The sequence below is a fragment of the Pteronotus mesoamericanus genome, unplaced genomic scaffold (assembly GCF_021234165.1).
Source record: "Pteronotus mesoamericanus isolate MK-2021 breed Mesoamerican mustached bat unplaced genomic scaffold, CSHL_Meso_final contig_220, whole genome shotgun sequence".
Lineage (NCBI taxonomy): Eukaryota > Metazoa > Chordata > Mammalia > Chiroptera > Mormoopidae > Pteronotus > Pteronotus mesoamericanus.
In genome coordinates this window covers 8,080,280-8,108,239 of record NW_026555091.1, presented here as the reverse complement: position 1 = coordinate 8,108,239, position 27,960 = coordinate 8,080,280, and the positions used below count along the sequence as shown (strand labels likewise).

At 59.8% G+C, this 27,960-nt stretch overlaps 1 protein-coding gene across 3 annotated transcripts in view; it reads right to left on the bottom strand.

Annotated features, from left to right (window-relative positions):
* Positions 1–27,722, bottom strand: part of COBL (cordon-bleu WH2 repeat protein) — a 129,760-nt gene extending 102,038 nt beyond the window's left edge. For all 3 annotated transcript variants that reach the window (XM_054571376.1, XM_054571377.1, XM_054571378.1), the window contains exon 1: positions 27,360–27,722. In XM_054571376.1, the coding sequence (XP_054427351.1) occupies positions 27,360–27,400 (41 nt within the window). In that variant the 5' untranslated portion in view covers positions 27,401–27,722. The remainder of the gene's footprint in view (positions 1–27,359) is intronic.
* Positions 27,723–27,960: the final 238 nt, after the last annotated feature.

The following is a 27,960-nucleotide window of genomic DNA, read 5'->3' as shown; positions in this document are numbered from 1 at the left end:
CACCAGGAGAGCGACTAGAGTAAAATAATAGCAACAAAGCCCCTGTCTCGGGGTCCCCAGTCCATGCGTCAGAGCCTCCCCAGCGCTGCCCGAGGACTGCGTGTGCACGTGTGCGTTTGCCGCTGGTGACGTGCCGATGCCATAGCACACGAGCGGCCGCTGAGGTCGCCTGCCCTGCAGGGACGCCACAGGGCGGCCGGAAGGAGGGGAAGGGGGTCTGGGAGCAGTGGCCAGGCCCTGGGCATTATGCACCTGTGGGTGTGACTGCGACCTGGCGGCTCTGGGCCGGAGCCCCGGGCGGGGGGCCGGCAGCCCTCCGTCACTCCCCATCTGCCAGCAGGAGGCCGTCTCCTGGGAGCCACCGTGTCACTGCACAGCAGCTGGGGCTCGCTTCCCTTATCCACCCAGCGTGCGCGGGCCCGGGATCCTCAGGTCCCCGTTCCCACAGCCGCCCCTTCTGTCTGCCCGGAGCCTGACAAGGACACAAGGCTGTAACAGGACATCAGGCACGATCCTTGTTTCCTGCTCCCCGGCGCCAGCAGCCCCAAGGCAGGGCCTCTGCGGAGCTTGGGCCCGTGGACAGGCACCATGCGCGGGAATGGCTGGGTTCCCTCCTGCCAGCCAGTCGGCCCCAGCGGACGCTGCCCTCGCCAGGCAACGGGTGACGTCTCTAATGGACGACACCGAGCACGGTGCGTGGAGCACAGCAAAGCGCAACTCACCCCCAGGGCTCCCGAGCCTGGAGAAGGGGCTGGGGCTGCGTTGGCTGGGGAGGTGGCACGGAAGGCAGGCAGCGGCATCGCTGTGGAAGGCGCCCTCCTGTGTCCCAAATCTCCGGGGTGCTCCCGGTCCTCGGGGCAGCTGCAGGGCAGGCAGAGGTGACGCGCCCCCCCCGACGATGCACACTGCCCCCGCCCCCCAGCGGGACCCCGGGGCTCCGGCCCCACGGGCCCTGCCGCTCCCCAGCACCTCCACCTCCCAGACAGGTTCCTGTGGGTCGGGGTCGCCTGTGTCACGTCTGGGGCGCGCGCTTCCCCTGCTCTCTGTCCAGTGTCCCCGGGAGGCCCTGAGGGACAACGGGGCCCCGCTCTGGAAAGGCGGGGCTCCCCCCTGCGTGGGCACTTGCTGCAGGTCCGTCCTGCCCGGGCCACTGGAAGGACCACCTTCCTCCCATCACTCCTGCCACACTCAGGCCTAATCCCTACATCCTCTAAGTCACGGTTCTGGTTTGGGGTGCTCAACACCTTCCCCCGGGCTCCCCACCCGCTCCCCGGAGTGTAAGCTGTGTCCTCTTGCTAAGCTGTCACTCCCAGGAGCTGCCGGCGGCCTGCCGAGAACGTCAGCTCGGCAAGCCCCCATCCAGAGCGTGTGTGGCTTCCGCAGAGAACACAGACCTCTGAACGCGAACGCCCCGCAACCGGGGGCGGGAACGCACGGGTGCTCCCCGTGGAGCCTGTGACATACGTCGCCCTGCAACTGGATGGCCCCGGGTCTCAGGAAGCTCACAGGTGATACTTTACCTGTGTCTATCTTGTCACCCGGAGTCGACAAAGTCTACGACTACGAAGTTATGGGTCAAGATAGACACGTAACGAACCCGCAGCAGAAGGAAGCGTGGGATTGAGCAGCGGGCCATACGCGCAAAGCACCGTGTGAACCGTAACACACTCTTCAGGCATTCGTGGTTTTAAACTATCATTGTTGACAGGATTAAATTAGGAAAAATTAATAGGTAGACAGGAGACAAAACCTGCCTGCAGGAGAACTCACCATTCTGTAAGGGTGCTATTGCAGAGTGAGCAGCACCCTGTGAAACACTTGGCTTTCAGTACGACAAAGGTCTCTGTGCACGCGAAATGAGACACCTGCGAACGATGCCGTGTGCTCTGTGCGTGCCGCTGCCGCGTGAGCAGAAAGGATTCAAAATAGCCTGTAGCATGTGGAAAGTATCTCACTCCGTTTTACCACTCCATGAATTTAAATCTTAAAAAAAAAAAATTAAACACCCTAGTTTTAATGCAAAAAAAAAAAAAAAGAAAAGAAAAAAAAAGGTCAAGTTAAGCCCCTACTGGAAATGAAAGGAACGAAGCAGCGGGATGGCCTGTCGCTGTCCCCTGGGCCAGGGCACGGAGGCCACAGCGCGTCTCTGCAGGGGGCTCGGGCACCTGCCCGGTGTCCCTGGCGCCGTGAGTCCAGCAGCCCTGCCCGACACTGGCTGGGCCGGCTCCCACCGTAAACAAACGCCACTCCTCCTGCCGGCCTTTCTGCCTGTCCCAGCCCCCGTATGGGTCCCTCCCTAAACTCCCGGGAGTGACCCTCGCCCCCGACACGCAGGCCCGGCCCGGCGGCCCCGCCACCGGCCCCAGCGGAAGCAGGAGCGAGCCAGGGCTTGCATGACCTGGCACAGGTGTGGCGCTGTGTCCCAGTCACAGAACTCTGACGTCACCCTCATAAATGCATTGAACGCTGACTGGCAAAGCGCGCCAGTGTTTGGGAAGGAGGAGTCCGTTCTGGGGCCGCTTTCCTACGACGCCCTGGCTTGAAGGTGGCTCCTGTCACTTACAAGCAGGCGGCCTGGCCTGTCGGCTTCTTCCACACTTTGCTAAGAACACAGGTGCTTGTTTAGGCAGAAGACTCAGGTACCTTTTCAGTTACTGTTTTAAAGCAGGAGAACTAAGTGGCTACACGGGGGAGTTGTTGAAAGAACATGTCAGACAGCCTCCCGACACAGCAGCCGGGCAGAGAGGTGGCGTCTGATTGTCAAGGCTGTCACCTCGTGAAATCTGAACCGCAGGACACCAGGGCCCGCGTGCCCGTGGCTGCGGGGCGGGGCCTCAGGCCCCCGCCCAGCCCTGGTGCCCAGCCACGGAGGGCTGCTGTGAGTCACCGGGTTAATCCTCCCGGAGGGCTGAGGCCGGATGGCACACGGTGGCGAGGAGGAGCCGAAACGTGTGTTTTGAAAGCATGTAGTGCACACGTGATACACTCTTCTCCGTGTTACAAGCTCGGGGCAGGCGTTTCCCCGACGATTTTGTGTCCTAAAGACACAAAAGAGTGTCCCCGGAGTTTTTGTTTCTCTTTGTGCCCCTTGGCTCAGCCAGTCTCTATAAATATCTAAATAGGAGTTTACGTCGAAAAGGATTTGAAAACTATTTCTAATTGCAATTTTTAAAAATCAAAATAAGAAAAGCCCCCTACAGAATACTACAGAAGCCAGAGACACAAACATGCTGCCTGGTGATCAGGCGAGATTTTAAGGGGAAAATGAGTCCATTCATCCCAGAAGCTACAGAAATATGTCAAAGGAGAGCAAGATCAATTTCATGACCGTCATCTCCTTGAAAATAAGTAGCTTGTCCAAGCTGACTGCAGTAATGCCTCAACCCACTAAGATGTTTCAGGTAGACCGGAACAGCCTGGGTGGGTGAAGACTCCCGGGACACATTCTTTCCTAAAGTAGATCGTTTGCATCCATGTGTGCTTTTACGCCTATCCAATACATGTAAACGAAGGCCCTTGCAGGCCGATCTGTTCACCTCTTACGCCTGACACACCACGTACAGGGCCAGGCACCACCGACAGGCGCTGCGGGCGGGCGGGCTCTCAACGGCCCCGTGGGGGCTCCTGCCGCAGACACAGGCCTCCGCCAGGGACGTGGGGCAGGCAGCCACAGCGCAGGGCTTAGCCCTGTCTCGGAAACGGAAACCTTGATCGGAAAGAAATGCTGTGGCACAAGGCCTTCCCCAAAGCGCCCTCCCACGGACACGGGGCGGGGGTGGGGGGAGGTGGAGCAGGAACCGTCTGTATCCGAGAAGTCCCCTCCACGTGGGGGCGGATCGCGGGCGCTGAAGTGGGTTCCTAACTCCCTCAGCAACCGATCGGCGGAGTCCCATCCTAGAAGGGTCCACGGCAAATCGGCACAGCAGCTCTGCCCGTGCTCGGGGACGGGGGCGCAGCGCCACGTCCAAGGCTCGGCCGATACACCTGCTTAGGTGACCTTTAAAAGTAACTGCAGTTAAAGACAATTTTTACAGGGCTACTAAATCAACTTAGTCTGGAGGAGACTTCCCTGCAGCTGTTTGAAGAATGTTTTCAATTTGTTCAATTGTTTCTTTATCACGGGACTCACATGAAACACTTTTTTTTTTTTTTTTTTTTGTGTGTGACAAGAAAACTACAGCGGCGTGTCCGTCATTTCTTTGGCATTGCACGCGAAGCCCATAACGTCAGGCTGTCCCCGTACTGGAGGTTCAGAGCTGGCGCACGAGGACAAGGCCCCGCGAGGCGGCTCTGCTGCGAGGCCACGCTTCCCCTCTTTTAAGTCGCAGCTAACCTGTGGGGTGGCACCTGAGGATGTGTAAACACCCAAGGCTCTGACAACTTCTGACCCCGTGACTGGAGCATCCACACCACGGTCCTCGCCTGGGCCAAGGCTGCGGAACGGAGACGCTTCAATGGCATTGTTTCTTCTGAATCTAGTTAGCCGACATTTCCCCTTTCTCTCTTCTTTATCTGTTGGAGTAACACCGTGGACTCGCAATCAACTAGGGACTCATGAATTTTTAAAATGTAATTCAATGTACTCTATTACCTCTTCTTCTTTTTTTTTTTTTCCTCTTGTCAGTTGGGGGCCCTTCCAGCCAACTCCTGGGCCTTTTTGACATGGCTCTGCGGGTCTTCAGACACTTCCTTGCTTTCAGGCATGAGGTGGCCCAGACTCACTCAGGTAAATACCTGGAATAAGCCACTTCTCCGAAGATCTGTGTGGGGAGTTATGTTTAGTGGCACAAGACAGGTGCCACTGCTATTTTATACTGTGTGTGCATGTGTGTGTGTGAGGAGCGGATCCAGTGTCGCACAGGTACAACCTCAGTGCCCCGTGACACTCCCATATTCGTCCCCTCTCCCCCACCCCACGACACCCACAAAGCCGTTTCAGAGCCCTGGCACCAGCACCCCGCCCGCGGTCACTGAACTGCAGTGGGCGCGAACGCTCTTTGTCTTTTCTTTTGTTCGTGAACTACGCTCCACTGAAGACACGCCGTCAGAAAACTGTCCTAGGACGATCGGAATGGAGTCTACATTCTGGGCAGTTGTGCGTTCATACCTACACAACGACGCCCGTTGGTTCACATTTGTTTTCAAATTTGTTTCATTCCCGCATCTCGCCTTCGGTCCGAGCCTGTTTTCGGGAAGGACAGAACAGTCTGGGCCGCACACGCAGGGCCGCCCACCGAGGCGCGCCCAGGGAGCCTCCCTCCTCCCGTGCGCTGCCCGCCCCGTCCCCACGCCGCCATCCTCCCTGCATCTTATTTCTTTATTTGTAAAAGAAAGCGAGTGCATGCAGCCCTGTTTCCCTTATTTCTCGCACAAAAGGCAGCAGCACACCACGGACGGTTCCCACGCACCACGGACGGTTCCCACGCACCCTTTGTATTTGCTGACAATCACCGGCCGCTGGTGCCCGTCAGCTCGCAAGATGTTTCCCCTCTCCTTCCTAGAGTGACGCAAAATGATTTCAGCAGATGGGGCAAGACTGCCAGTCACTTCTTTCTTTTTGTAAACAAAAGGACAGAGTGGGAGGAATATGACTTCTAATAATTAAATTGTAGCGCCTCATTTGGAGAACTAAGTACAACTTCTGTTAAATTGGGAACTAAATGCAAAGTTGTATATTGAGGGGGAAATACACTAATTTATTAAAAATGGTGACAAACAAAACCTATCAGCACCTGACCTGGACCTCGAACGAAGCCAAACCTTCGGAGGTGGCCCTGACGCCACCCAGCGACCCCGGATCCTCCACGCCCGCCCCGCCCCCACCCCCACCCGTCTTCTTGGCGATAACCAAATGGAAGACAGCCTCCTCAGCCTCTCCACCACCCTTCAAGATTAGATTCTAGGACTGCTGACTGCCTGGAATTTTCTAGAAGGTGGCCTGCTGAGTTCACACGAGGCTGTCGGCCACGATGGAGCGATCTCTGTGACCTTTGCCCCCTTGGTTTGTTTACATCACAGCCGCCCCTGAGGTCGTGGGGGGGATTCTTTAGGGAAACGGCACTGTTGGAGGGCGAACTCGTTGGCCCACCTCCGTGTGATGCCCCTCAGCCCCCAGCACAGAGCTCCGTGGATGTGGCCGGTATCCTGGCTGGTCTCCGTCCGCGGGGGACATTTGAAAGCTGTGCTGATACTGAGAAGGCTACGTCCTGTCCTGCACTTCAGCCGCGGCCCAGCCCTCCCTCCGCTGATTGCGAAGTGCGTGGCAGGCAGTGGGAGCGGTGAGCCAAACGTGTGTTTCTTAAAACTGCTAATAAGACACTGAACCAGCATCCGTGTGCAGCTGGAACCAACCTGAACGCTTTATTCTATTTCTGGCCCTGCCATTTAGAATACGCTAGATTCCTCTGCCTAAAAATAAAAGTTTAAAATGCACAGTGTAATTAGCAGAGGGCTGATGGGGAGGCAACGTGTGGGAAAGACCACCCGGGAGATTGCCGGGGGCACCGACGGCACCCAGTCGCTTCCAGCGCGTCCTCTGCTCACAGGAGCCCGTGCGGGGGCAGGGCCGGCATCAGCAGCCAGGGCGTGAGAGCTCAGATGCCATGGCGCGCGATGGCGGTCACCGTCGGGTACCTGGCAGGCGCTCTAATGAAAAGCTTTATCGTTTTGCTATATTGTTCAAAAGTGTTTCCTCTCCTACGTTCTGTTTCCCTAAGCGATGGTTCAAACGGAATGAGCGGCGTTCTCCATAGACACGGATCTTAGACACAGGCTGGCGCGGAGTGTAGGCCTCTTTGCTGATTGGGCTCCCGGGTTCCTTCTCTCTTATGTAACAGAGACAAGGTTTTAGCAGGGTGGGGAAGCCCAGAACCGAACCCAAGCAAGGAAATCGGGACAGAGCTGACGGGGCCTGAACTAGAACCCAGGTCACACAGAGGGACGGGGAGGCCGGGGCCTCACAGGGCTGAGGGTCCCTACAGCCTCCAGGGAGCTGTCGGGGAGGAGGCCAGGGCAGCCGGGGGCAGCAGGGGCACAGGGGCGCTCGGCGTGCCGGCCCCCTCGCCCCGCCCGCACTGCCCTGCAGCGGCGCCTGGGCCCCACGGCCACGCTCCGGACGTCCTGTCCGCTGCGCCAGGCGAGGGGCAGGGCGGCGCTCACCTCCACCCCTCCCGCCCCCCCGGGGCCGGCCTGGAGGCTCGTCCGCAGTCGGTGCACCCAGCCCGGCGGATCCCGCCTCCCTAGGAAGGGGCCTCCTCGTCCTTGTCGGCCACCTCGGGATCCCCAATCAGTCACATGGCCCAGACGCTTGCACGTTTGCCCGCTCGTTGGAGGTTCAAGGGTGAAGACCGACAGGGCCAAGCTGGGGAAACAGCGTTTGTAACGGTGCTGCAGGTTCTCCGCCGGCGAGGAGGAGGACCTTCGTTGGTGTACTATCTGGGTGGGTGAACGGCGCACAGGTCTGTCCCCACAGCAGCCGGAGGTCTCCCCTGCGGTGGCGCATGGGGCCGTGTACCTGTGAGGGCAGGGGTCCAGGTGTGGCTGGGGGGTGGGCAGACAGGTTTCAGTTCCAGCCAGTAACTGGAAAGGCCAGGACGGAGCCTGCCGAGCCGGTCGGACTGGATTGCACCGCCGCGGGCGACACGGTCCTCCAGTCACCGAACACCTTTTTGGCAGCCAGCAAACATTTCATCAGGACGCCCGAGACAGAGAGCAGTTTGACAGCAGGCGCACTGGTCCTGTGGCCGACCGGGAAGGGAGACGGGCCACGCCGGCGCACTGCCAGCCACGAATGCGCACGCGGGCCCGCGCCTCCTTCAGCGCCCCGGCAGCCCGCGAGGGGGGTGCCGTTGCCCCATTTTTATAAAAGACGGAATGGAGACGAGGGAGCAGCGCCTAAGGAGCGAGGGAAGGGGCGGACCAGGCCCTGTCTGAGCCCCCACCTCGGGATGCAGCTTCCGGGGGTCTGGGAGCCACGGGGGCCCCAGCGGTGGAAGCCTCCCCCAACACGGGGCGGCGCCCAGGCCCACCCTCCAGGGGCGGGGGTCTGAATCAAGTACGGTGCGGCTCCGGCCGCCAGACGGAGGAGGGCAGGCGCCCTGCATCAAGGGAGCCGTTGGACGTTAACTGCTACAAAATGTGATGGGAAAGCAACCCCTAGTGTTTGAAGCAAATGCACCGAGTGCTCTCAGCTGCACGGGAGGGTGGGAAGGAGAACAGCAAGCTCTGGGGGGCGGGGGTTCGAGGGCAGGGCAGAATTAGTGGGGCGTGTGGGCGGTCCCTGGCCTTGCTCTCTCAGGTAGATAACTTCACCACCTCTCCCCCCGCCGACACACGCACGCACACTTACAAATGCATGAAACATTCCGTAAGTACGTGTTATTCCCTAATCGGGGGAAGAAAGGGGCCCCAGGACGCACAAGCGGCCTCTCTGTGGTGGCCGGTTGGTCCCAGCTTCTGGTTCTACAAGGTCCGGCAGAAGTCACGCTTGCCGGAGTGTGGTTGGTAGGGCAGTAATGTGGGTGTAATAGTTTAGAGTTCTAATTTGAACCTTTCACCTAAAATGCCGTAGGGTGTTGCTTGAACGTGATGTTGTTATGTTCCTGGATTACATGCTTATGATTTTGTAACAAAAGATTTTGTAATAAAACAGGGCGTTTGTTGTGCTGGACCCCGTGTGGCGGTCCCCCGGAAGGCGGGGACAGGGGCCCGGCGCTGAGCCAGCACGGCCGCACTCCGGACGCCTCACTGGAGACCCAGGCGTGGCCCGTCTGGGAGGCGGTGCTCCAGACAAACCCCCCACCTGCCTTTCCCTCCCCAGGCCCTGGACAGTCCCGCGCCCCCAGGTGTGGGCTCGCAGCACCTCCCCGAGGCCAGGAGTGTGTGCATCGCTGCCCTGGCTGCAAAGGCTCTGCAGGCCCGTGGCGGGGACCAGCGCGGGGCTGCGCCCTCACCGCCCACCCTGGGGAGGGCAAGAGTGTGGCGGGGCTGCGTTCGAAACCGGCTTTCCTCCAACCCGTCCTTCCGTGCCTCCCAAGGCCGCCCCCTGCGCGCGACCAGACGCCTCCAAGGCTCCCCACACGGTAGCGGTGGCAGGCCCGGGAGAGCAAAACCTGTGAGGGATACACCTCGGTCTCCTGAACGGCCGACTCTGTACTTCTCATGAACCGTAGTATCGCACTATGCATTGTGATGCGGCAGAAATTACGCGAAGGCGAAAGTTTGGAAAGGGCAACGCAAAAGCAAACGGTCCCTCCCCCAGGCCGAGGCGCAGGCCAGGGGGGCAGGCACAGGGGGGCACATGCCGCTGCTCTGGGGCCCGCCCCCGCCGAGCACGCGGCAGCGGCTGGGGCCCGGCGTGTGCCCTCCTTCCCAGGGGGTGTCCAGGGCTGTGTGCTGGGTCCCTTGTGCCCTCCCTCCCAGGCCGCTCCTGCCTTCTCTTCCTCGACAAGGAAACCTGCACCATCCCCTGGGGGGACAGACAGCCTGGGGCCGGGGACAGGGCTCCGGACAGGCGTCCCAGAGCTGGGCGGGAGGAAGTGGTGCCCGGTGCGCCTGTCTGCTGGGAGAGGGCAGCTGGTCCCTCACCCACTGCCCGGGGGCAGTCCTCTGTCGGACGACACGCCCTTCACGCGTGCCAACGGCGTGTGTACAACAGCACCGCCACTCCCCCCGGAGGGTCTTCCCTTCCACCCTTTCACCTGACGCTCAGACACGGTAACAGGAGTCCCGAGCTGCTAAGTGTCCGCCCCGTGTGAGGAGCTACCTGCGTGGGGGCGACGGGACCCCCAGAGCCGCGCCCGCAGGCGCACACCGGCCCGCTCTGCAGGGGAGGGACGGGGAACACGAGCCACCTCACTCAGGTTCCCGGGGAAACGGGGCCTGAGGTCACGTGCCAGCCCTTCCGCTGCCCTGCCATCCTGGGGCGGCCGGGGTGGCAGTGGGGTAAGGGGAGCGATGGGAGACAGCAGGCCCCCAGCGCCTGCAGCTGTGTGACCAGCTCGTCGTTCGGTGGCCTTCCGACAGGGCCTAGAAAGCCATGCCTCCAAGGAGCGTCTCGGGCAGAAGGGACACTTTATCCTCACAGCCGGGCCCTGCCTTGTGTCTGACGTCAGCGGCCTCAAGATCGGGGAGAGAGGTGTGTCCCTCAGGGAAGCCAGGGTGTCACGGTCGGCTCCTGTGGGACAGGAGGGACAAGACACAGCCACCACACAGAGCCCTTATCTGACCAAAGGAGAAGGCGTAGCACACGCCCGACGTGGAGGGTGCGTCGGAACCTGTGGCCGCCGAGCCCGGCCGCAGCGGCGCGGGGTCCGCCCAGGGCGCCCTGGTCTCTTCCACGGCAACAGACAAACCGTGACTCGAGCTCACTCACCCCCGTCATCCCTGACTTTGTGAAAACCAGGGTCAGGAAAGGGAATGAGGGGTTTTTTCATAGTTTCTTTGTAGACGCTCTCCATTCGTTGGCTCAGAGTTTCAATTAGAAAACTAATGCTCACAGTTATGCCAACTCCCCCATCAAAGGACCTCTGGTGGAGAAACAAAGTGCACCCTGTTGCCGCAACGAGATGGTGGCGGGAGTGGGCACCGAAGGAGCCCTCGGCGAGGGCACAGCTGGGGCGCCGGGACACTGGGGCTTGTCAGAAGCCCCCATTGTGTGGCTTCTCCTCCGCCGTCTGGACTTAATCAAGTCAACGCGCTGGGAAAACAGAGAGGCCAAAAAGCCTCCAGTGTGCGCGCTTCCCCCCGAAGCCGCCCGGGCACCTCCGCAGCCGGCTGCCGAGCACCTGTGTTGTCTTAGGCGCGCTCCTTGCCAAGCACAACCTGCGGCGGCAGCAGGCTCCGGGCGCCCGTCTGAGCGCACACAGCTCGCTGGGAGCAAAATAAAATGCACCCTTTTCACAAGAGGGGGAAGAGAAAACATTGACCCTAGAAAGGCTTCTTTATACAACGCAAACACGGCACAACGCAGGGCCGGCAGTGAACAGCAGTGGTTCCGTTTAAGGAAGACTTCAAAACGAGGTTTCCTCCAAAGACGCACATTCTTGGTTAGAGGCCTGAATTTCCTCAATGTGCTCATTCAGTCACACGTTTATTACGTGCCTACTGTGCGCCAGGCACTGTTCTCGGGGCCTCGTGGGGAAGAGCGGGCCAGGGGACAGGGACAGCTGGCTGGCTGGTCCTTGACTCGTTTTGAGGAGAGAAAATGCTTTGGGTTGGGGGAAGCAGAGAAAACGCAGACACGCATGTTCCTGGGAGAAAATGACATGCTGGTGTAAATGTAGTCGCCACTGTCAGAGCCCATCACGAGACGAAAGCTGGGAGGAGCACGTTTCTAAAGAAAACAGGGCACTGAAAGGGGAAAGAATAAATACAGCAACGGAAGTCACACCGACGGAGGTCTGAGAGCCCAAGAACTTTCTCACCAAGACGGATCTCACAGCGATTCCCTCAGTGTGTACTAGGTGCCTAAAACGCATTGTATTGTTCAACTTAAAGCAAAAAAAGAGCCCTAAGAATATCAGATTTGAAAAATATGCAAGTACGTACGGTGACAAAATCTCACTCTTTTTTTGTTATATTTAATTATTTTTATAGAAGTGCTGTGGCAGCTCATTAGCTAAGGAATGTGGACATGCCTCTGCTGAATGCTGCTTGTCCTTGGCCCCACGGAGCCCCGGCTCCCGGGGACTCTGTGGGACGGCCCGTCAGATCCGGCTCAGGCCGGCGCTGGAGGTCCGTGCGTGGGTTCACGAGCACTGGTGCACAGAGTGCCCAGTGGGAGAGCTTCTGGAAAACGCAGATTCCCTAGTAGATTCTGACTTCTGGACATGCAAAGCGCATGGTGATTTGGGCAGCAGGGGCGTGAGCCCTTGATGGCGGGGGGACAGGGGGTGGTCTTTACTCCAGGTCCCGCCTGTGCGAGAACCTCAGCCCACCCCCGCCACACGCACGTGCTGCCTCACCTTGCGTCCGGGGACTGCGATGTCCAGCAGCCGTTGCGCTAAGACGAAGCGTAAACAGTGGGCGTGCCTGGCCCCCTCCGGTCCACCAGCCGCTGCGCAGCTGAGAACGGCGTCTACAGTTTTAAAAGGGTCGGGAGAAGGAAGCCTCCGACGGCGATTTCTGGCATGACATCACGTGGAATTCCAATGGCAGCGTTCGGAGAAAAAGTGTTATTGGAACCAGGCCACACCGTTCAGGTACAAATCTCCTACGGCTGCTTCTGCCATTCCGGGCAGAGGGGCGTGGTCCCCAGTACCCTCTGTCAGCCAGAGGCCCCCAGATTCCTCAGGCCTCGCCACCTGGCCCGGATGGAGTGAAGAACAGTCACCCAGCAGCGAGGACGTCCCTGCTGCCACCTCCCAGGGGAAGGAAAATGCATTTCTCGCATTTTCCGAGGACAGTGGTTTTGACGCTGACTACATTTTGTGGCTTCATGTTGTCCCCAATCCTGTCTCCTTTTATCAGCCCCCAGTGGGGTTTGTGGGTGTCTCTGCTTCAATAAAGAAGCCCTCCCGGCCTCCTTATTTCCTCTTCAAGGGCAGGGAGCCTGTCTGTTTTCCCAGGAAACACCCTTTGGTTTCCACGCATGAAAGTGGAGCGACAGCAATAAATGCGGGAAGCGTGTTGTTTGAGGAGGCTGCCATCCAGCGACGTCAGGGGGCTCGTAAGGGAGGACGGGCCCTGGGTTCCAAAGACAGGCGCCTCCTTTCCTGCCAGCAAAGCAGGGAGTCTAGGGAGTCTGTTCCGATCAGCACTCACAGGTCCGGGTGGGCATGTCCCAAACTTGTGACAAGATGCTCCTTTACTCATTCAAAGTCATCGCCGTGCGGGGACCAGGGTCCCCAGGCAGCGAGAGGCGGCGGCACCCTATGTCCTGCTGTGATTCTCCTGGGGTCGCGGGACAGGGGGTGGGCGGAGGTGCCCAAGTGCGGTGACTCACGTGGGTGGCCAGGGCGCGGGACCTGCCTTTGCCTCTCAGACCCCACTTTGTCCAGCACCTTCTGCGAAGGGGACCGTGGTGTGGACTGGTTCCTGAGGTACCTGGGACAAGTCTGTGCTTCAGCACATCAGGGCGAGGGGACCGGGGGACAAGCAAAGAGGAAGACGGGACTGTCAGGGAGTCAGGCAGGGCAGTGGGCCCCGGGGGGCGGGGCTGGGGTGGCCGCAGCACGTCCCGGGTGCCCAGGCAACCAGGCCGAGCCGGGAGGGCCTCTGTCCTGGACGCAGCCCAGCAGCCCCCCGCAGAGGCAAGCGGGGCACATGGCTCCACCTGACGCAGCGGCCACGTTCCCTCCCAGCGGATGGCTGGCCCTCAGGCACAGCTGCTCTCGCCTGTCCCAGGAGAACGCCACACGGAACCCCGCAGCAGGTGGCTATTTTACCTTCACCCCCTCAGAACAGTGACGAGGCGAGCGACCCCGTAACTGAGACGGTCACCACCCACGGGTGGCCGGCAATTCCTCAGGGACGTCCTGTATCTTCCAAGTTCCCACGTGAGAGAGGACGCACTGGTCTACGGCACAGAGCAGACCAGTTGGTGTTACTTGCTGATCTCCGCTCTGTACCCACCCGCGAGGCAACAGGGAGACACGCGCGAGAAGCGTGGTCCGTGGGGATGCCTGAAGGACAATCTCATCTCTGGACTCAAACACGGTGGCCGACCTTGCGTGCCAGCGCCGCAAATACTAGCGCGGCAATGCCCTATCGCATGATACATAAATTTAGAAGCTCCACATTCACAGAAACTCCCACACGCTTGCTCACAAACAGGGTGAATCTGATCCGGAGATTAACTGAATGAGACCTGGACCCGAGGGCGGCGCAGCCAGAGCTCGGGGACCAGCGCCACTCCCATGTATGGCCACTCGCGTCCCCTCCCTCCAGCCACACCGAGACAAGGCGCTATATTTAGAACAGGTCCGTGATCACAGGCTCCGGCGCCAGCCGAGCTGCCACCGGCCCCTTCCCTGAGCTGTGCCTCTGCAGGCAACGGCAACGCGTCTAATAAAACGAACGACAGCTGTGATCTAGACGCAGGGAAAATCCTACGCGTGCAGAGGTCTGTTTGTCGACAGGATTTCAACGTGCAGGTAACGGGCCATTATAGAAATAGCCAAGCAGCGGCTCAGGCTGAGTGTGCTGACTCTTCCTACGCCCGCTCTGACCAACCCCTGCGCCCACGCACCATGCGGCCGGCGGGCGCTGGCCTCCGGGACACTTGCGGCCCTGTGGGGGCCGGCACAGCTGTTGCCACTCTCAGGTTACTAGCAGGCCCCACCCGCGTGCCAGCCCAGCGCCGAGAGGCTAATCACCGTTGGGCGTAGCTGGTTAAAAACCCACGGGCTGACTGGGAGTCCACACAATTCAGGTACGTGAAAGGCACCACGCGCATTCCAGATGTGAAATTCAACTGGGATGTTTTAATGCCTTTCAAAGCAGCTACGAAACCCAGATAATGCTAATAAGAAATACAGCCCAAGAAACGTATGGAAGAAACTAATTCAACCAAAGAGAGAGAAGAAGTAACTAAGAGGCGTAGGAGGAGAAGACGAACTTTGATCTACGTCTCACAGCTTGTATGACAGTTAACTTAAGCTTAGTTGTAGCGGTAGGTGGAAAAGTGGGACCCGGAGAGAACCTTCAGAGCCTGGGGTCAGGGAGGAGTTCTCAAGCCCGCCCCCAAAGCACGTCTGCAGCCTGAAGTGCAAACAATAGGGGGCTCCCCGACAATTAAAAGCTTCTACTTTTCTAAGACAGTTAAAAGAGCAAAGAGACAACCTACAGGCGGGGAGAAAAGTATGTGCCAATCACATATGCGACCAAGGCGTTGTAGCCGCAGTATCCAAAGAACTGTAAAACCCCAGGCTGAGACCCAGGCTGTGCCAAGGGCGCGCCGGGCCTTCCTTCCGCAGGCGCGGGCGAGCGGCCCTTCGTTCCCCCAGACGCAGGAGCGCGGCCCCGGCCCCGCCTCTCCAGCGCGGCCTGGGCCGCGGGCCCGTCGCGACCCGGCCCCTCCCACCCTCCCAGCCACTCGTGCCATGCTCCACACTGAGTAGGTGTGCGAGCGTTTGTCCGTTCGAAGGGTCAACTGATGGCAGTTGCCACCGAATCGGCACCACCGGGAATCTCTGATTTGGGATGTAGTGACAGAAGGGATCTTTATTCAGTGCGAACAGCTCTCTGGCTAGACGGCCCTGCTCCAACCAGGCGTCCTCCTCCTCAATGTCTCAGTCCACTCCCCCGCCCCCACCCCCCGGCAATGCAAGCTCCAGGCTTCCCTGCAGAGGGGAAAGGCGCTCCCCGGCCCAGACAGGAGCAGACAGAGAAACGGCAGTCTCCGCCTCTGGCCTTTAATTGGCCAGTCCTCATGCAAATGAGGACTCCAAATCCTCACAGTGTGATTGGCCCAACAAGCACTGTCCTGATTGGTTGGAACGGAGCTGCTCTGATTGGCCTGTCAAGATGCTAATGAGGATATAGCAGCACAGCTCTGATTGGAGGGGGACAGTCTCAGTCTGGTGGGGTGAAAGAGGATGCCAGGAGCTCCTTTCCAAGGCCTGGCTCAGTGGCCGCAGTGCCGAGCCACGCAGAGGCCGGCGGCTTTGCCCCGAGGCTTTTCCGGGAGTGTGGTTTGCCGAGAGGTCCCCGTTTAGGCACAGCTGCTGGGCTCTGCTTTCAAATGAGAGCCCCATCAGCCACGGGTGGCCCCTTCCTGGCCTTCTTTCTGGGGGTGGACAGACGTGAACATTCCCAGCAAGCCACAGGCTGCATGTGGGCAGCAGCGACCGGAACAAACGCACGCGAGTAATTCGTCCCTCTCAGTGCCAGGAAAACGAGGTCTCCTCCGAGGACCCGGCACTCGTCCCACGTGACGACGGGAGCCGTGGAAAGCAGCGTCGCCCTGCTGCGCAGCCCCGCAGAAGCGCATATGCGGAGGCGGCGCCGTGGCCGCAGGCAGGCCGCCTTCCTGGCCGGAGCTCTGCTCGCTCGGCCCAGCTTTCTGTTCTGGTTCCATGAGCCGCCCTGGACTCAGGCCCCATGCCCAGGCCTTGGGGACACAGGAGGGGCAGGGGAATTAGGCCGTGGGGGACAACAGACGGAGCTGCCCCGAGAAAGTGCTGCAAGATGACGCGTGCACAGGAACCGTGGCAACGTGGGCTGGTTGCTCGGTCCGGTTGAACTGGAGAGGCAGTACGTGGGTGAGGGGGGTGTGTTCACAGAAAGAGTGTGTGCTACGCACAGTGCCACTTAGAGACGACTCTAGAAAAGTGGAGTCACCTACAGGGACAGGCACAGGTGATGGAGAGAGAGGTTACAGAGAGGCGCCAGGAAGCCTCTGGGCCAGACCAGAGTGAATCTTCACGGGTGACAGTTTCAAAAGTGTAAACTTCAGTCAACTCTCATCTGCCTGCATGTCTCGGCTTTGGTACAGAACGCGCCTCCACTGGCAGGTGCAAACTTCAGCGCGCCCCCTCCGTCAGGCAGAGAAAAAAGAATACGCTAAGAGGGTCCTCTCCAAGTCCCCGAGGAGACGGGCGTGACTGCGTGCATTCGAGAGCAAGAGCCGGCAGGGTGCTGGCTACGGGACCAGCCATGCCGGCACCTTATGGGCGCCCGGCCGCGCGGTGTCCTCAGCATGCGGCCATGGTCCCTGTGTAGACAGCAATGGCCAAAGCCTCCGCCGGTCATTTAGTCCTCGCTTTGTCTAAGTGATGGGTGAACGTGTCTCTCCCCCGGATCTCACGAGCCCAGGGGCACCCACAGATGTCGGCGTCCACCCGAGACCGAACGCTGTGCTCGCCCGTGGCCTCTGCTCCGTTGATACAGAATTAAAAGTTTTCGCCATTATCACTTGTTCCAGCTGTTGGATTTATTTCTTTTTTAAAAATGCTGCCCCATTAGCTACAGAGGGAGACAGACCCCCGTGAGTGCAGGTGGTATGTGCAGTCACTGCCGTCCCGCCCCGTCAGCGTGGACAGGGACTTCCAGGCAAGGTCAGGGCCCGCCGACAAAGCACATGTGACACCCTGGTGACCAGGCGGTGACAACACACACCGGGGCCGTCCGACCCCATCCTTCCTTAACCGCAAGCGCTGCCGGCTTTGTGCAGGTCTGCACGGACCCTGTGTCCCAGACCCGTCCCCGCGGCCACGGATGGGTCCCCCATCTGTCTCCTCAATTGTCAGCTCTTCTGAAACGCGTCCCATGCTGACAGCCTCGTGGAAACTTAGCTTCTGCACTTGTCTGCACCTCTTTACGCCCCTTTCTGGTTATTAGGGAAAAGGGAATACCCGTCGAGTGAAGCCCTGGGTGCCTATTCCCGAGAGCTGATCTCGGCGCCGCCTTCCCAGCCCCTCTGCCGGGCGGCCCCGGGCTCCTGGAGGGCTGTCATATTTGAGAACTGCTTCAGCAGAGCTTCTTTCTGAGAAGGTCTTCCATAAAAATAACCCGGGCGGACCTCGGCCCCTCCCTGCCAGCAGGCCTGGCCGCCCTCCCTCCCTGGGCGTTCCTGGGGCGCCCTGCGCACGCCTCACCGGCGGCTCCGCTCAGGGTACTTGTTTGCAGACCTGTCCTTGCTTGTCCACGGGGGCTCTGCCAGGTCAGGCACAAGGTGCCCACACCCAGGACGCCAGCACACAGGTGCATTTTAATGAACTTTTGTGTTTTGAAAAAAATGATAGCTAATTAAATGAATGCAACTTAAAAGGGTTCTATACCGGTAAAAATGGACCATTTTACTCTTAAACACCCATAACATGGAAGAAAATGTGATAAAAAAGGAACATAGAAATGGTCATACACAGATGACTTTAATTCAGAGCTTATCTTCAAAGGCTAGACGATGATTAAATGAGGGCAAATAAAGGATTAAGCTTGGCTTTACTTTCTTTCTTTGATGTCATTTTTTCACCAAAGCACCCTTTTACAGAGGTTGAATTTTTCCTGTCTTTTTCAATCAGTTGATTTTCTAGACAAACGGCTGTGCAAGTGTTTCCAGAGCAGCTGTGTCTGGCTGGCCCAGGCGCAGCCCCTCACGGTCAGTGCCGGGGACAGAGGCGCGCCTGATGCCCACCGGGGCCTGCCCGCCTTTCCCCAGAGCCACGTGCTGAAGCCAGGGAAGCGCGCTAAAGCGCACACACACAGAGGCCTCTGAGGAGGGAGTTTTGGTAACAGAGAACAACGTGCCCCACGCCTGAAGTTCCTTCAGACCAAGCCCAATGCCCAGACTGGCCTCCCAGAAGCCAGGACAATGTCTGTCTCCACATAGTTCACTCAAGGCCCTGCTGGGTGGACACACCTTGATGGGACAGATGAGTGACCAGGTCATCTTTAGCCGGGACGGGACAGCAGGTCACCCAGGGCACCTGTAAGCCACGCTGGCTGAGTCCCAGCCCAGCCGAATCAGGACCCTGGGGGGGGGCTGAGACGTGTCTTTATCGAGAGCCCCCGGGGAAGAGGACACAAGGAAATGAAGACCCACCCACGGTCACAGGTTGAAAGAACTGATGTTGTTCAAGTCTCCACCTTCTCAGAACCACCTGTGAATTTCCCGCGAGCCTTGTCAAAATCTCAAAAGCAGGAGCCTGGCCCGGCCAGCTCCACCGCGACCTGGGGAGCGGTGCGGCACCCCCGGCGCCCCTGCTCCGCCCGCGCTGGCCGAGCGCTCTGCGGCCCCTCAGAGCGCCCCCATCTGGCATGCTGGTCCCGCTCCCGCCCGCCCCTCCCCTGCTGGAGGGAGGGCGGGAGGGCCGAGTCCTGGGAGAGCCTCTTGCCAGCCTCTGTCCACGTTCGCCCCGTTCGGTGCTGACACGCAAGCGAGCAAGTGGAAGGCCCCTCCCCGGCCCTGCCGTGGGGTCCACGTGTTCCCCGAAGCGCCTCCGTCCTGGTGCTAAGAGTGACCTTCACTTGCGCTCGCCGTGACCCCCAGAGCGACAGGCCATGGCTGTTTTTAAGGAAGATGTGGCATCAGCCGGGCGGAAAGCTCGGGGATCTGAGTGCCACGGGCATCGCCGCCTGCCGCCCCCGGGCCGGCGGGTGACTCACTCTCTGGCGTGCGCCCCGGGGTTGGCTCCGCTTCCCTGACGCGATGCGGCAGCCACACAGCACTTGGGGCCGCGCCCTCAGGAACGAGCTAGCATTCCCGGCACGGCCGCGGGCCCTGCACCCACACGCTGGAGCGTTCTAAGGGGCGAAGATAAACTCACGTGCCCCTGGGCCTCGTTAAAAGGTTTGGAACAGGACAAACTTTTAGGCTACACTTTTAGAAACGTTTTAGACCCTTTTATACAACCTGGAGGCGTGAGACATAGTCAAACGGGGACTGGAGAGTCCACAGTCCAAATTCACTTCCGAGGCCAACGTGGGGAAATGCTTCCATGTGTATGGCAGGTGGGTAGGAGGCTGGGGTGGTAGGTGGGGGTGGCAGGTGGGTGGGGGGGGGCAGGTGGGCGTGGAACCCCATCCCAGGCTGCAGGAGCCATGGGCAGAGACAAACTCAATCTCTGCATCGTAATGACCTCCCTTTAGTAAAAATCAGGGTCAAGAAGAAGCCTGTCCAAGCCACAAATACCGAACACGATTTCGATCCAGCTGATGTGCTCGGGGCGGGGGACTGACCGAGATCCTGTGTGTCCCCCGTGACAGCGCAGACAAACCGACCAGAACGGGGTCGCCCGCCCGCCCCGCTGGAGGGGGAGTGCGGACGGCCTCTGAGCCACCCCGCGGGGCCAGCGCCCTTTCCTGACACCCTTCCCAGCATTTCATCTCACTGCCCAGCGCGGGTTTTCAGGGAACCATCCCATGATGTTCTTTTGCTGCAAACGGTCTGCAGAGCGGCGGGCACAACGCTGGGCGACCGACCGCTGCGCGCGGCGCTGAGCTCAGACACCCCTCTTCCCCCGTCTTTCACGGGAACAGGGCGCCGGGCAAGGACGCGGGGCAGGCCGGTTCGGAGCAGGGTCCTCCCCTCAGACGCCGTCGCCGGCTGTTGCCAGCTCGTCCGCCTTGCCCGAGGGGCCTGAGGACGAAGACGTCACTCGGTGTTAAGGGGAGAGGCTGGACGTGAAGGCCTGTCTTTCCGCCCACTGTTCCTTCTGTCAACACCGTCACCCACAGGTGGCGGGACAGCTGCAACCCCTCCCGTCCCTGGCGGACCCCCCAGCCCATCACTGCCGGGACCCTCATGCGGAGCAAGGGGTGGCCCCTGCCTCCCTTTGTTGGAAGAAAAGGGTCACCAGTAACACTCGGGGGAAATCTCTTTTTCCTCGCCCTACGTCACCTTTGCATGTCCAAAATTAACAGACACATGTGTTGATGCCTGTGACTACTTAGCATTGTAAGAACACCCCCCTCTCGAAGCCAAAATGCTGGGAAGGTGAGCACACCCCGCCCCCTCCCCCCCAACTATGTATCCAAACCTGCCCGGGTTAAAAACAAGTCGCCCATCACTTCCCATTAACCCCAGTTAAAGTCTAAACCCTGACCTGAGAACACTGTCTAATTTTAAACTCAGAAAATGAGACATGAACATCAAGAAAACATTCCAAACATAGGACTTTCCTTGGGGGTTGCCACTGAGATTCTTCATCTCAAGAGACATGTTTTCCTCAGACCGACAGTTAAAATAAAGAGACAAAAGGTGTAGTCTCCCGACTCCTCGGGCACGTGTGTGACAATCCGGTACCTGTGTTGGGAGAGGGTGCCACACGGGGTAAGGAAGACATCATAAGATAAGGAAACCATTCTTCAAACAAGTTGTAAAAAAGAAAAAAATGTGGGAAATAGATGGCGAGATGTTTCGCTTGCCTCGGCCCCGGGGGAGAAAGGGCACACGAACACCAGGCCTTCGGGACATGGACAGCCCCCGCGGGGTGCCCAGCGGGCTGTCCTTGCCGACACGGTGAGCGGTTCCCCTCCGTGGCCCCCGGCGCCGAGCAGAGAACAAACGCAAGCCCGGACCCCAGGGCGCAAGCCCGGACCCCAGGGCGTGGGCGGCTCTGCCGGGCCACGCCCGGGCCCTCCCCCCTGCAGCTCCTCCCCGCCGGGGGCCGGCGACGAGGACACCAGCCCTCCAAAGCCCCCTGTCCAGGAGCCCACCCACCCGCAGGGTGACGTCATCGCAGGGTCACCGGGGAGTCTCTCCCAGCGCAGCCCGGGCCTGGCTCCGTGGCCCATGGCGAACACCATCGGCAGTGTGTGAGCCGGGTCTGGGGGTCCCCAGGCCGAGGCAGCGCCCCTTGGAGGCCCACCAGGGCTCCGGGCTGTCATTACCTCTCTGGGCCCCAGGGCCAGCGAGCAGAGTCACCACCCAGGCCAACAGAGAGGCTCCGGGGGGCTCCCGACCCACCGCTCGGCCGCGGCCGTGAGCTGGCTGGGAAGGGAGAGACGGCGGGATGTGCTGGGCCACAGCGACTCGCCCACGCATTCCGGGCCTGTCCCCCACCTGTCCCCCCGCGCCTGGCGTGCACCCTTCAAACGAGACATTCCACCTACGGCCGCAGGAGCGAACGCATCTGGAGACCCGCCCACGTGGGGGTGGCCCAGCGGGGGGCATCGGGGCCCCTGCACAGGAAGCAGCCCTGCCGATGCTCCCTAAGTGACTCTGGCTTCAGAACAATGTGGCTGGGAAAGGTCCTGGGTGATTGAAAAACAGCTGCGTGACACCCTGGCTCCCTGCACGAGGCAGACAGTAGCTCTAGGAAAAGGGACTTGGGAAACCGCGCCCCGGGCGTCAGGCTTGTGTGCTGGGATGACCACCACGGCCGCGCGGTGAGCCCTGCACGGCTTCTGTGAGCTCCGCCCAGAGCCCCCCCAGGACAAGCATTCCAGCAGGGCCTGCCGGGGGCCCCCACTCCCAGGAAACCTGGGCTCTCCCAGGCCCTGGTGCTAGGAATTGGAGCCAGGTCACCTGCCAGGCTGCCCCCCGCTTCCATCCCCACAGAGGGTTAGAAACAGGACCCTCTCAGCAAAGAGGGCGGAAGCTCCCCCTCTTTTCGGTGCCTGCTTCCCCAAGACTTCCAGTGGCGGGCGTAAGACGGGGACAGGGAGGAACCGAGCCTTTGCCCACGGTGGGTGGGCGGCAAAGCGGTGCGGGCACCATGGAGCACAGGATGGAGCTGAGAAATGAAACAGAGAACCACACTCAGGAGGGAGAGGGAGTCCACGCGGCTCAGGCAGGGCCCGGGGTTTCCTGTTCCTGAGCCTGCGTTCCTTCCGCTAGGCCTGCCCAGGTCTGGCTGGATTGCAGAAAGTCAAACAGGATTAGTGATCCAGCAGAAGGCATCTGGGGTTGGGGACAGCTGCCCCACCCAGCCCAGGACGCCGCTGCCCTCCCTCGCACGCAGTAGGAGGCAGTAACACCTGCTACATAGACAGAGGACAGGGGGAAATGCCCCTAACCAAAAGAACGGCTCCTCTACGGGTTCTCCGGCCACGAGCTGAGGGGAAAGGAGGAGGTCATGAACCGGGACCATGCGGGGCCTGGCTCATCCTTGGGGATTGTGTCAGACAAGCCTGTGGGGAGAGAGGACGGGGACGGCAAGGATTGAGCTAAGGCTGTCAGGGCCTCAGGCGCCAGGGGGCGGTGCAGGAGGGCGGGGCTGCAGACTGGCCTGCGGTCGGGGAACCCGCCTGGTCCCCGGCAACTGAATAAACTCTCTTCACGGCCGGCTGCTTGAGAAGCTTTCCCTTTTTCTTTTCTTTTTCTTTGTAAATGGAAATGGATTTAGCTGTGGGATGCATTCTACTGGGGCTGGCCCTGTAGGAGGCAGATGGAAACCTGTGGACCCTGGGGCTGCAGACGGCCACCCCACTGGGAGGGCGGCTCGCTCCAGGGGCGGGCGGAGGGGAGCCAGGAGGGAGGAGCGCAGACTCCGCTGGGGACGCGGCGCGCACAGCACAGCGAGGCAGGGCGGCGTCAGCCCCCCCGGGTCTAGGGAAGAGTCACCCTCACTAGCTTTTTCAAAAGCAAGTGAAACCCCATAAATCACACCTGAGGAGGAAGTGTAACAGGACAGCAGGGAGAGGCAGGCGACACCTAAATACCTGGAGACACATGAAGGGAAAGAGGCGGCACAGCGCTGCCACCCCCCCGCCCCCCACCCCCGTGCAGGCGCTGGAGGCCAGCACGTGGCCCTGAGCGGGGCACACTCGGGGCGCGGGGACAGCGCGGAGGCGAAGGTGGGAAGTGGGAGGGCGTGGGGCTGAACTTTAAGATCGGTCAAAAAGGCGCATTATCGCTGTAGCAATACAATCAATACGAGGCTGTGCTAAATAGTTCAAGGAGAGAAAAGGCACAAAGATGAAGATACATAAAAGCATCTCTCTCTCTCTCTCTCAAATCTATGTTCTGTGACAGAATAAAGTAACTGAAAACGTGTAACTACAATTAACCAACACACCAACTCCGCAGACCCCGTAATTAACCGTGGTGGGGAGAGAACGGAGCCGCGTGTAATAAAACACTCGCTCGCTACCACACATGTCAGTCCGTTTCGGTCTCAATCAGAACCAAGCGTCCCTGTACGTTAAGTCTGCACATCTTCAACCCAAACACCTTTATTATCAAACCTTCCCGCTCCCTTTTTAAGGTTTCTGATCAATCTTAAAATTAGGTTTAATGATCGAGGTAATAACAAAGCACAAAAAGGCCTAGAAACCTAAACTACTTATTATGGTCTGTAGACACAGGCTGTAACCTGGTTTTCTTCATAATTATGGCAGCGGTCTCGAGTGCACGCCGCTTTTATGACTTCACTTCCCAGAGCCCAAATTAAAGAGGCCACCGCGCCGGGCTCTGCGTGGGGGGCTGTCCCTTGGCCGGGGTGCTGGGAGGGCAGAGGGCGCGGCGGCTGCAGGGCCCGGCGCTGCACAAACGCCATCGTGCTTGCGTCGCTGCGTGCTCACACCGCCACGGCCACCGGGGTGCATGCCCAGTGCTCTGAGAGTATTTGATATTGTGACGGGGACATGCCTGACTCCTCTGCTTTATTAAGAAAAATTATAATTATACAGTCATAAAATTCCTAGGCCTACTTTCTACTTTACACTGAACAAGATGCAACTTCTGCACTCTTAGGTGAACTGTCAACATAAAGAATGCCTCATTTACATAATGTTACTAACCGGCGTTATCCCAATAAATTTAATAGAAAAAAAGAATAGCTCCAAAGTAACATCTTTTAAAAATATAGTTCCAATTAAATGGGAAAAACTTAATGGAACAAGTCATTATATGTGCGGTCATTTTAAAGAATGTCAACACCTTCTCTAATATGTTAGCCAAAATCCCAGAAAACTTTTTTAAAAAGCTACCTACTTAAGTGTTTTATTATGGTGTACACTGGTTGATATTCCATTAGCACTTGAACGCTTGTGAGAGCCAACAGAAAATGTCATTGTGTTCGGCTCCAAGGGTAGCAGGCCTGCTGTGCTTAATATTCAGTGGGTGCGCTCAAGTTACCCACTTCAATTAATTTTTTAAAAATTGCTCCTTCTTCCAATAACTGGATTAAATTATTAGAGAAGCGCATGCCCGCTACATCTTCAGGAAGCTCAGGCTCTGATGGCATCGGTGAGCAAACCTCCGCTGAGTTCCACAGGCGCACAGCGCTGGGGTCCGTCTGCCGACCAACTGCGCCCGCTGCTCTGACACCCCACTCCCCCGGGGAGTGCTCCTCCGCTTCAGGGACACACGCGTTTCCTCCATAAAAAACAGCTCAGCCAGGGTCCTGCCAGGCCCCGGGCACCCTGCCGCCTCCTCACGCGGTGCAGGGGGCACGGAGCCAGCGTTCCATCGGCGGCTCTCGGGGGCTCTCACAGCTCAGTGTTAGAACTTCAAGAGGCGACCTGCCTGCCCCTGGGGTCTAGAGCACCCTGCCAATCACCACCCTTCGGCTGAGCTCGAAAACTCCTGAAAGTCTCATCCAGTCTGACTCGTGAGTTTTTCTGCATGTGTCCTCCTTCCTAGAAGCATAATTTCCCCAGGCAGTTAAATTAGTCACACGTCACCGTTTTAATAAGATTACCAAGGAAAACATATCATTGCGATCCCACTAAAAATGCATACTCGTGTTCTCAGCAAAGATAACGAATCAGCCACCTATTAATAATTCAGTCAGACATTCGATCCGCGGATTTGCATCCACTCGTCTCCCCATCCCTCCTGCAGCCCTCGGGAAGGGCCCCCTCCGGTAGAGCTGATTTTATGACGTGGCATCGCCTTCCGTCACCGTCCCCGACTAGCCATTTCCTACACAAAGACGCGTCAAGGCCACGACGTCAGTCGGGAAGTGGATCGCCGGCCACGCGCCTGCTTGGCGGAGCGTCGCGGGCGCAGCCGAGAGAAACCACGGTCACAGCCCTGGAGGGCAGGGCCGCCTCAGCCCCCTTCCCGGGCAGCGGGAGAGCGTGCCAGACAGGAGGGACCCTCGTTGCCCTGAGGAGCCACCAGCAGCCCCACTGCCACCAAGCAGGCGCCTGAGCCAGAAACCTCACTCCCTGTCTCTCCTGGTAGCAAGCAATACACCCACGTGACAGAAAAGATTTCAAGAGCCCAGGGCCAGCTCTCTTGCCAGATTTTAACTCACAAGTCCCTATTATCAAGCACGCAATTCTTGTCGAGAAAACAGAAGCCCATGGATTTTTCTTGATGGCTCTTCCTGAAGGTACTGACACAAATAACCATCGATGAACTTATTAGGAATAATAGAAATTAAAAGCCATGGGGCTCTGTTTCCTGGGCAAAGACGTTCAGCGAAGCAGATCAGATGCTCGGGACGTGCACGTGGGGCAAGAACCAGAGGCGCCCACAGTGACAATTTCACGTTTTATCCTCTTCACAGTGAACGCCCTCTGCCTGGAAGGCCCCGAGGACCACACCCTGGGGGGAGCCCCGGGCTGGCAAGGGCCCTTCTTGGGGTTCACCATCTCACTTCCATACTCAGGACGTACCAACTGACTTCACAAACACTCTCATCTCAGTGCTGCTGGCCTCTTAAAAGTTCCCTCCACCTTTACGGCTGAGGTGAGAGTGACAAAGTGATTCGGTTTCCCGAGGGAGCACAGCGCCGGAGGTTATTCTGCCTCTCACGGGCTCCCCTGCACGTTGGGATGCCCACACCTAGTTTCCTCTGGGCGGGGGGTGTTTGTTCGCAGGGAGTTACATAACCACCACTAAGTACAATGCGAAAAAAAAAGTTCTTGCCAACATTCCTCAGCCTCAGCCTTATTTGATTTGCTAACCTGGCTCACTGTTTCCTGGCATTAAAGGGAGAGGTTTGGTTTGGTTTTGTTTTTGAAGCCAATTTGAAAACCCCCTGCCGACTTGGGTGACCGAGGCCCACGGGCCAGGCCAGGGTGAGTCAGTGAAGCACAACTGCAGAGAAAAGAGATTAGTTGTCCCCAAAGCGGCCTGGTTCAAGAGCAGTTGCTGGAGCGGAAAGGGGGCCCCCGGGGAGCAGGTGTCGCCGCCCCACTCATTCCATTTGCCGGACTCATGGACATTTGCTCCTGCCCTCAGGGACTGCGCGCTCCCCTGCACCCGGGCCGCGCGGCCTGCTCCGGCTGCGCGCGGTTGTAAGGCCAGCTCCGTCCCCGGCAAAGGGCAGGGTGCTTCTCCGGTAGGAGCAGCGTGACACTTCCTGCGAGTCAAGTGTGCGTGTGGCATGCGATCTGCACACGCGAGGCGTGAGATGGAAACATGCCACCATTAAGGTACGGGCAGCGGCGGGGCCCCACAGCCCTGACTCTAGGTCCAAGGCCAGGGTCCCCGCGTCAGCCCAGTCACAGCCCGCCCTCTGTCCACTGCCCCGGGGCCCCGGGGTCCCGGGAAACAAAGTCGGGGAGCTGGGCGATTGCCCTGAAAAACTCCAGGCGGTGCCCTCTACACGACCCTCCCGGACAGCGTCCCCGAGTCTTCCAAGTCCCCTAACCTCCCCCTCTGGCTGCCGGAGCCACGGCCCAGGGAGGGCGAGCGACACCAGGACGCCACACAAGGCACGTCAGGGTCCGGGCGGGAGTCGGAGCTCCGGGCCTCCACCGCCTTCCCACCCCCGGGGTGACGCTCGAAGGGTGGCCGGGGGCTCGGTGGGCGCTCTGCCCGCGGGGACCCCGATAGGGCGCGCGCGCGCGCGCACACACACACTCGCGCGCGCGCGGAAAGGGCTCGGGCCTCCGCCTGACACTGTCACCTGGGCAACGACCGGAGCACAGAAAGTACACAACCTCTCCCCCGCTTAGAGTGGGGGCGCCCTGCCTGCGGCGGGCGCTGCCCCCTGCGCCCCTACCCGTAGTCCGGCGCTCTCCCCGGCGCCCCGCGCCCTCCCCGGCGCCCCCGTCCCCGGCGTCCGGCCGCTTACCCGGTGGGGGGCTTGGCCGCCGTGGCGCACGGCGCGTCCATGGAGCCGGCGGGCCCGGCCGAGTCAGGCGCTCGCTGCGGCCGGCGTCCTCATTCACTTTTTCCGCGCTGACCCATCGTCCGCCCACGCGCGCCGGCGGAGGACAGCGGCAGCCTCCAGGCTGGGGCTGGAGGCGTCCGCGGAAGGCGGGGGCCGGGCCGCGCGGGGAGGGGCTGGGGAGCCAGGTGCGCTGCACCCCCACCCGCTGGCTCCGCCGCGCCCACCGAGCGCCGCCCCCGCCGCAGCGCCCCGCCCGGCTTGCTCCCGGGACCTCCGCCCCGGGGAGGGAGCGCGCGCCTTCGGGGCCGGCGGGGCCCGAGGCGCGGCTGCGAGGAGGCGGGGTGGAGCTGCGGGAGGGGAACCACCCGGCAGCGGCGCGGCCGGAGGAGGGCGAGGTGGGCGGACCCGCGGGGGAGGACCGAGGTTGCAGGAGGAGCGGTGAGTGGCCGGTGTCGCTGGACTCCCGGGACGACCCTGGGTCCCCACCGAACCTTCATGCACGCGACAGATACCTAGGGCAGAGGGCCTCGCAGTGGGTTGCTGCCCGGCAGCACCTGGGGGC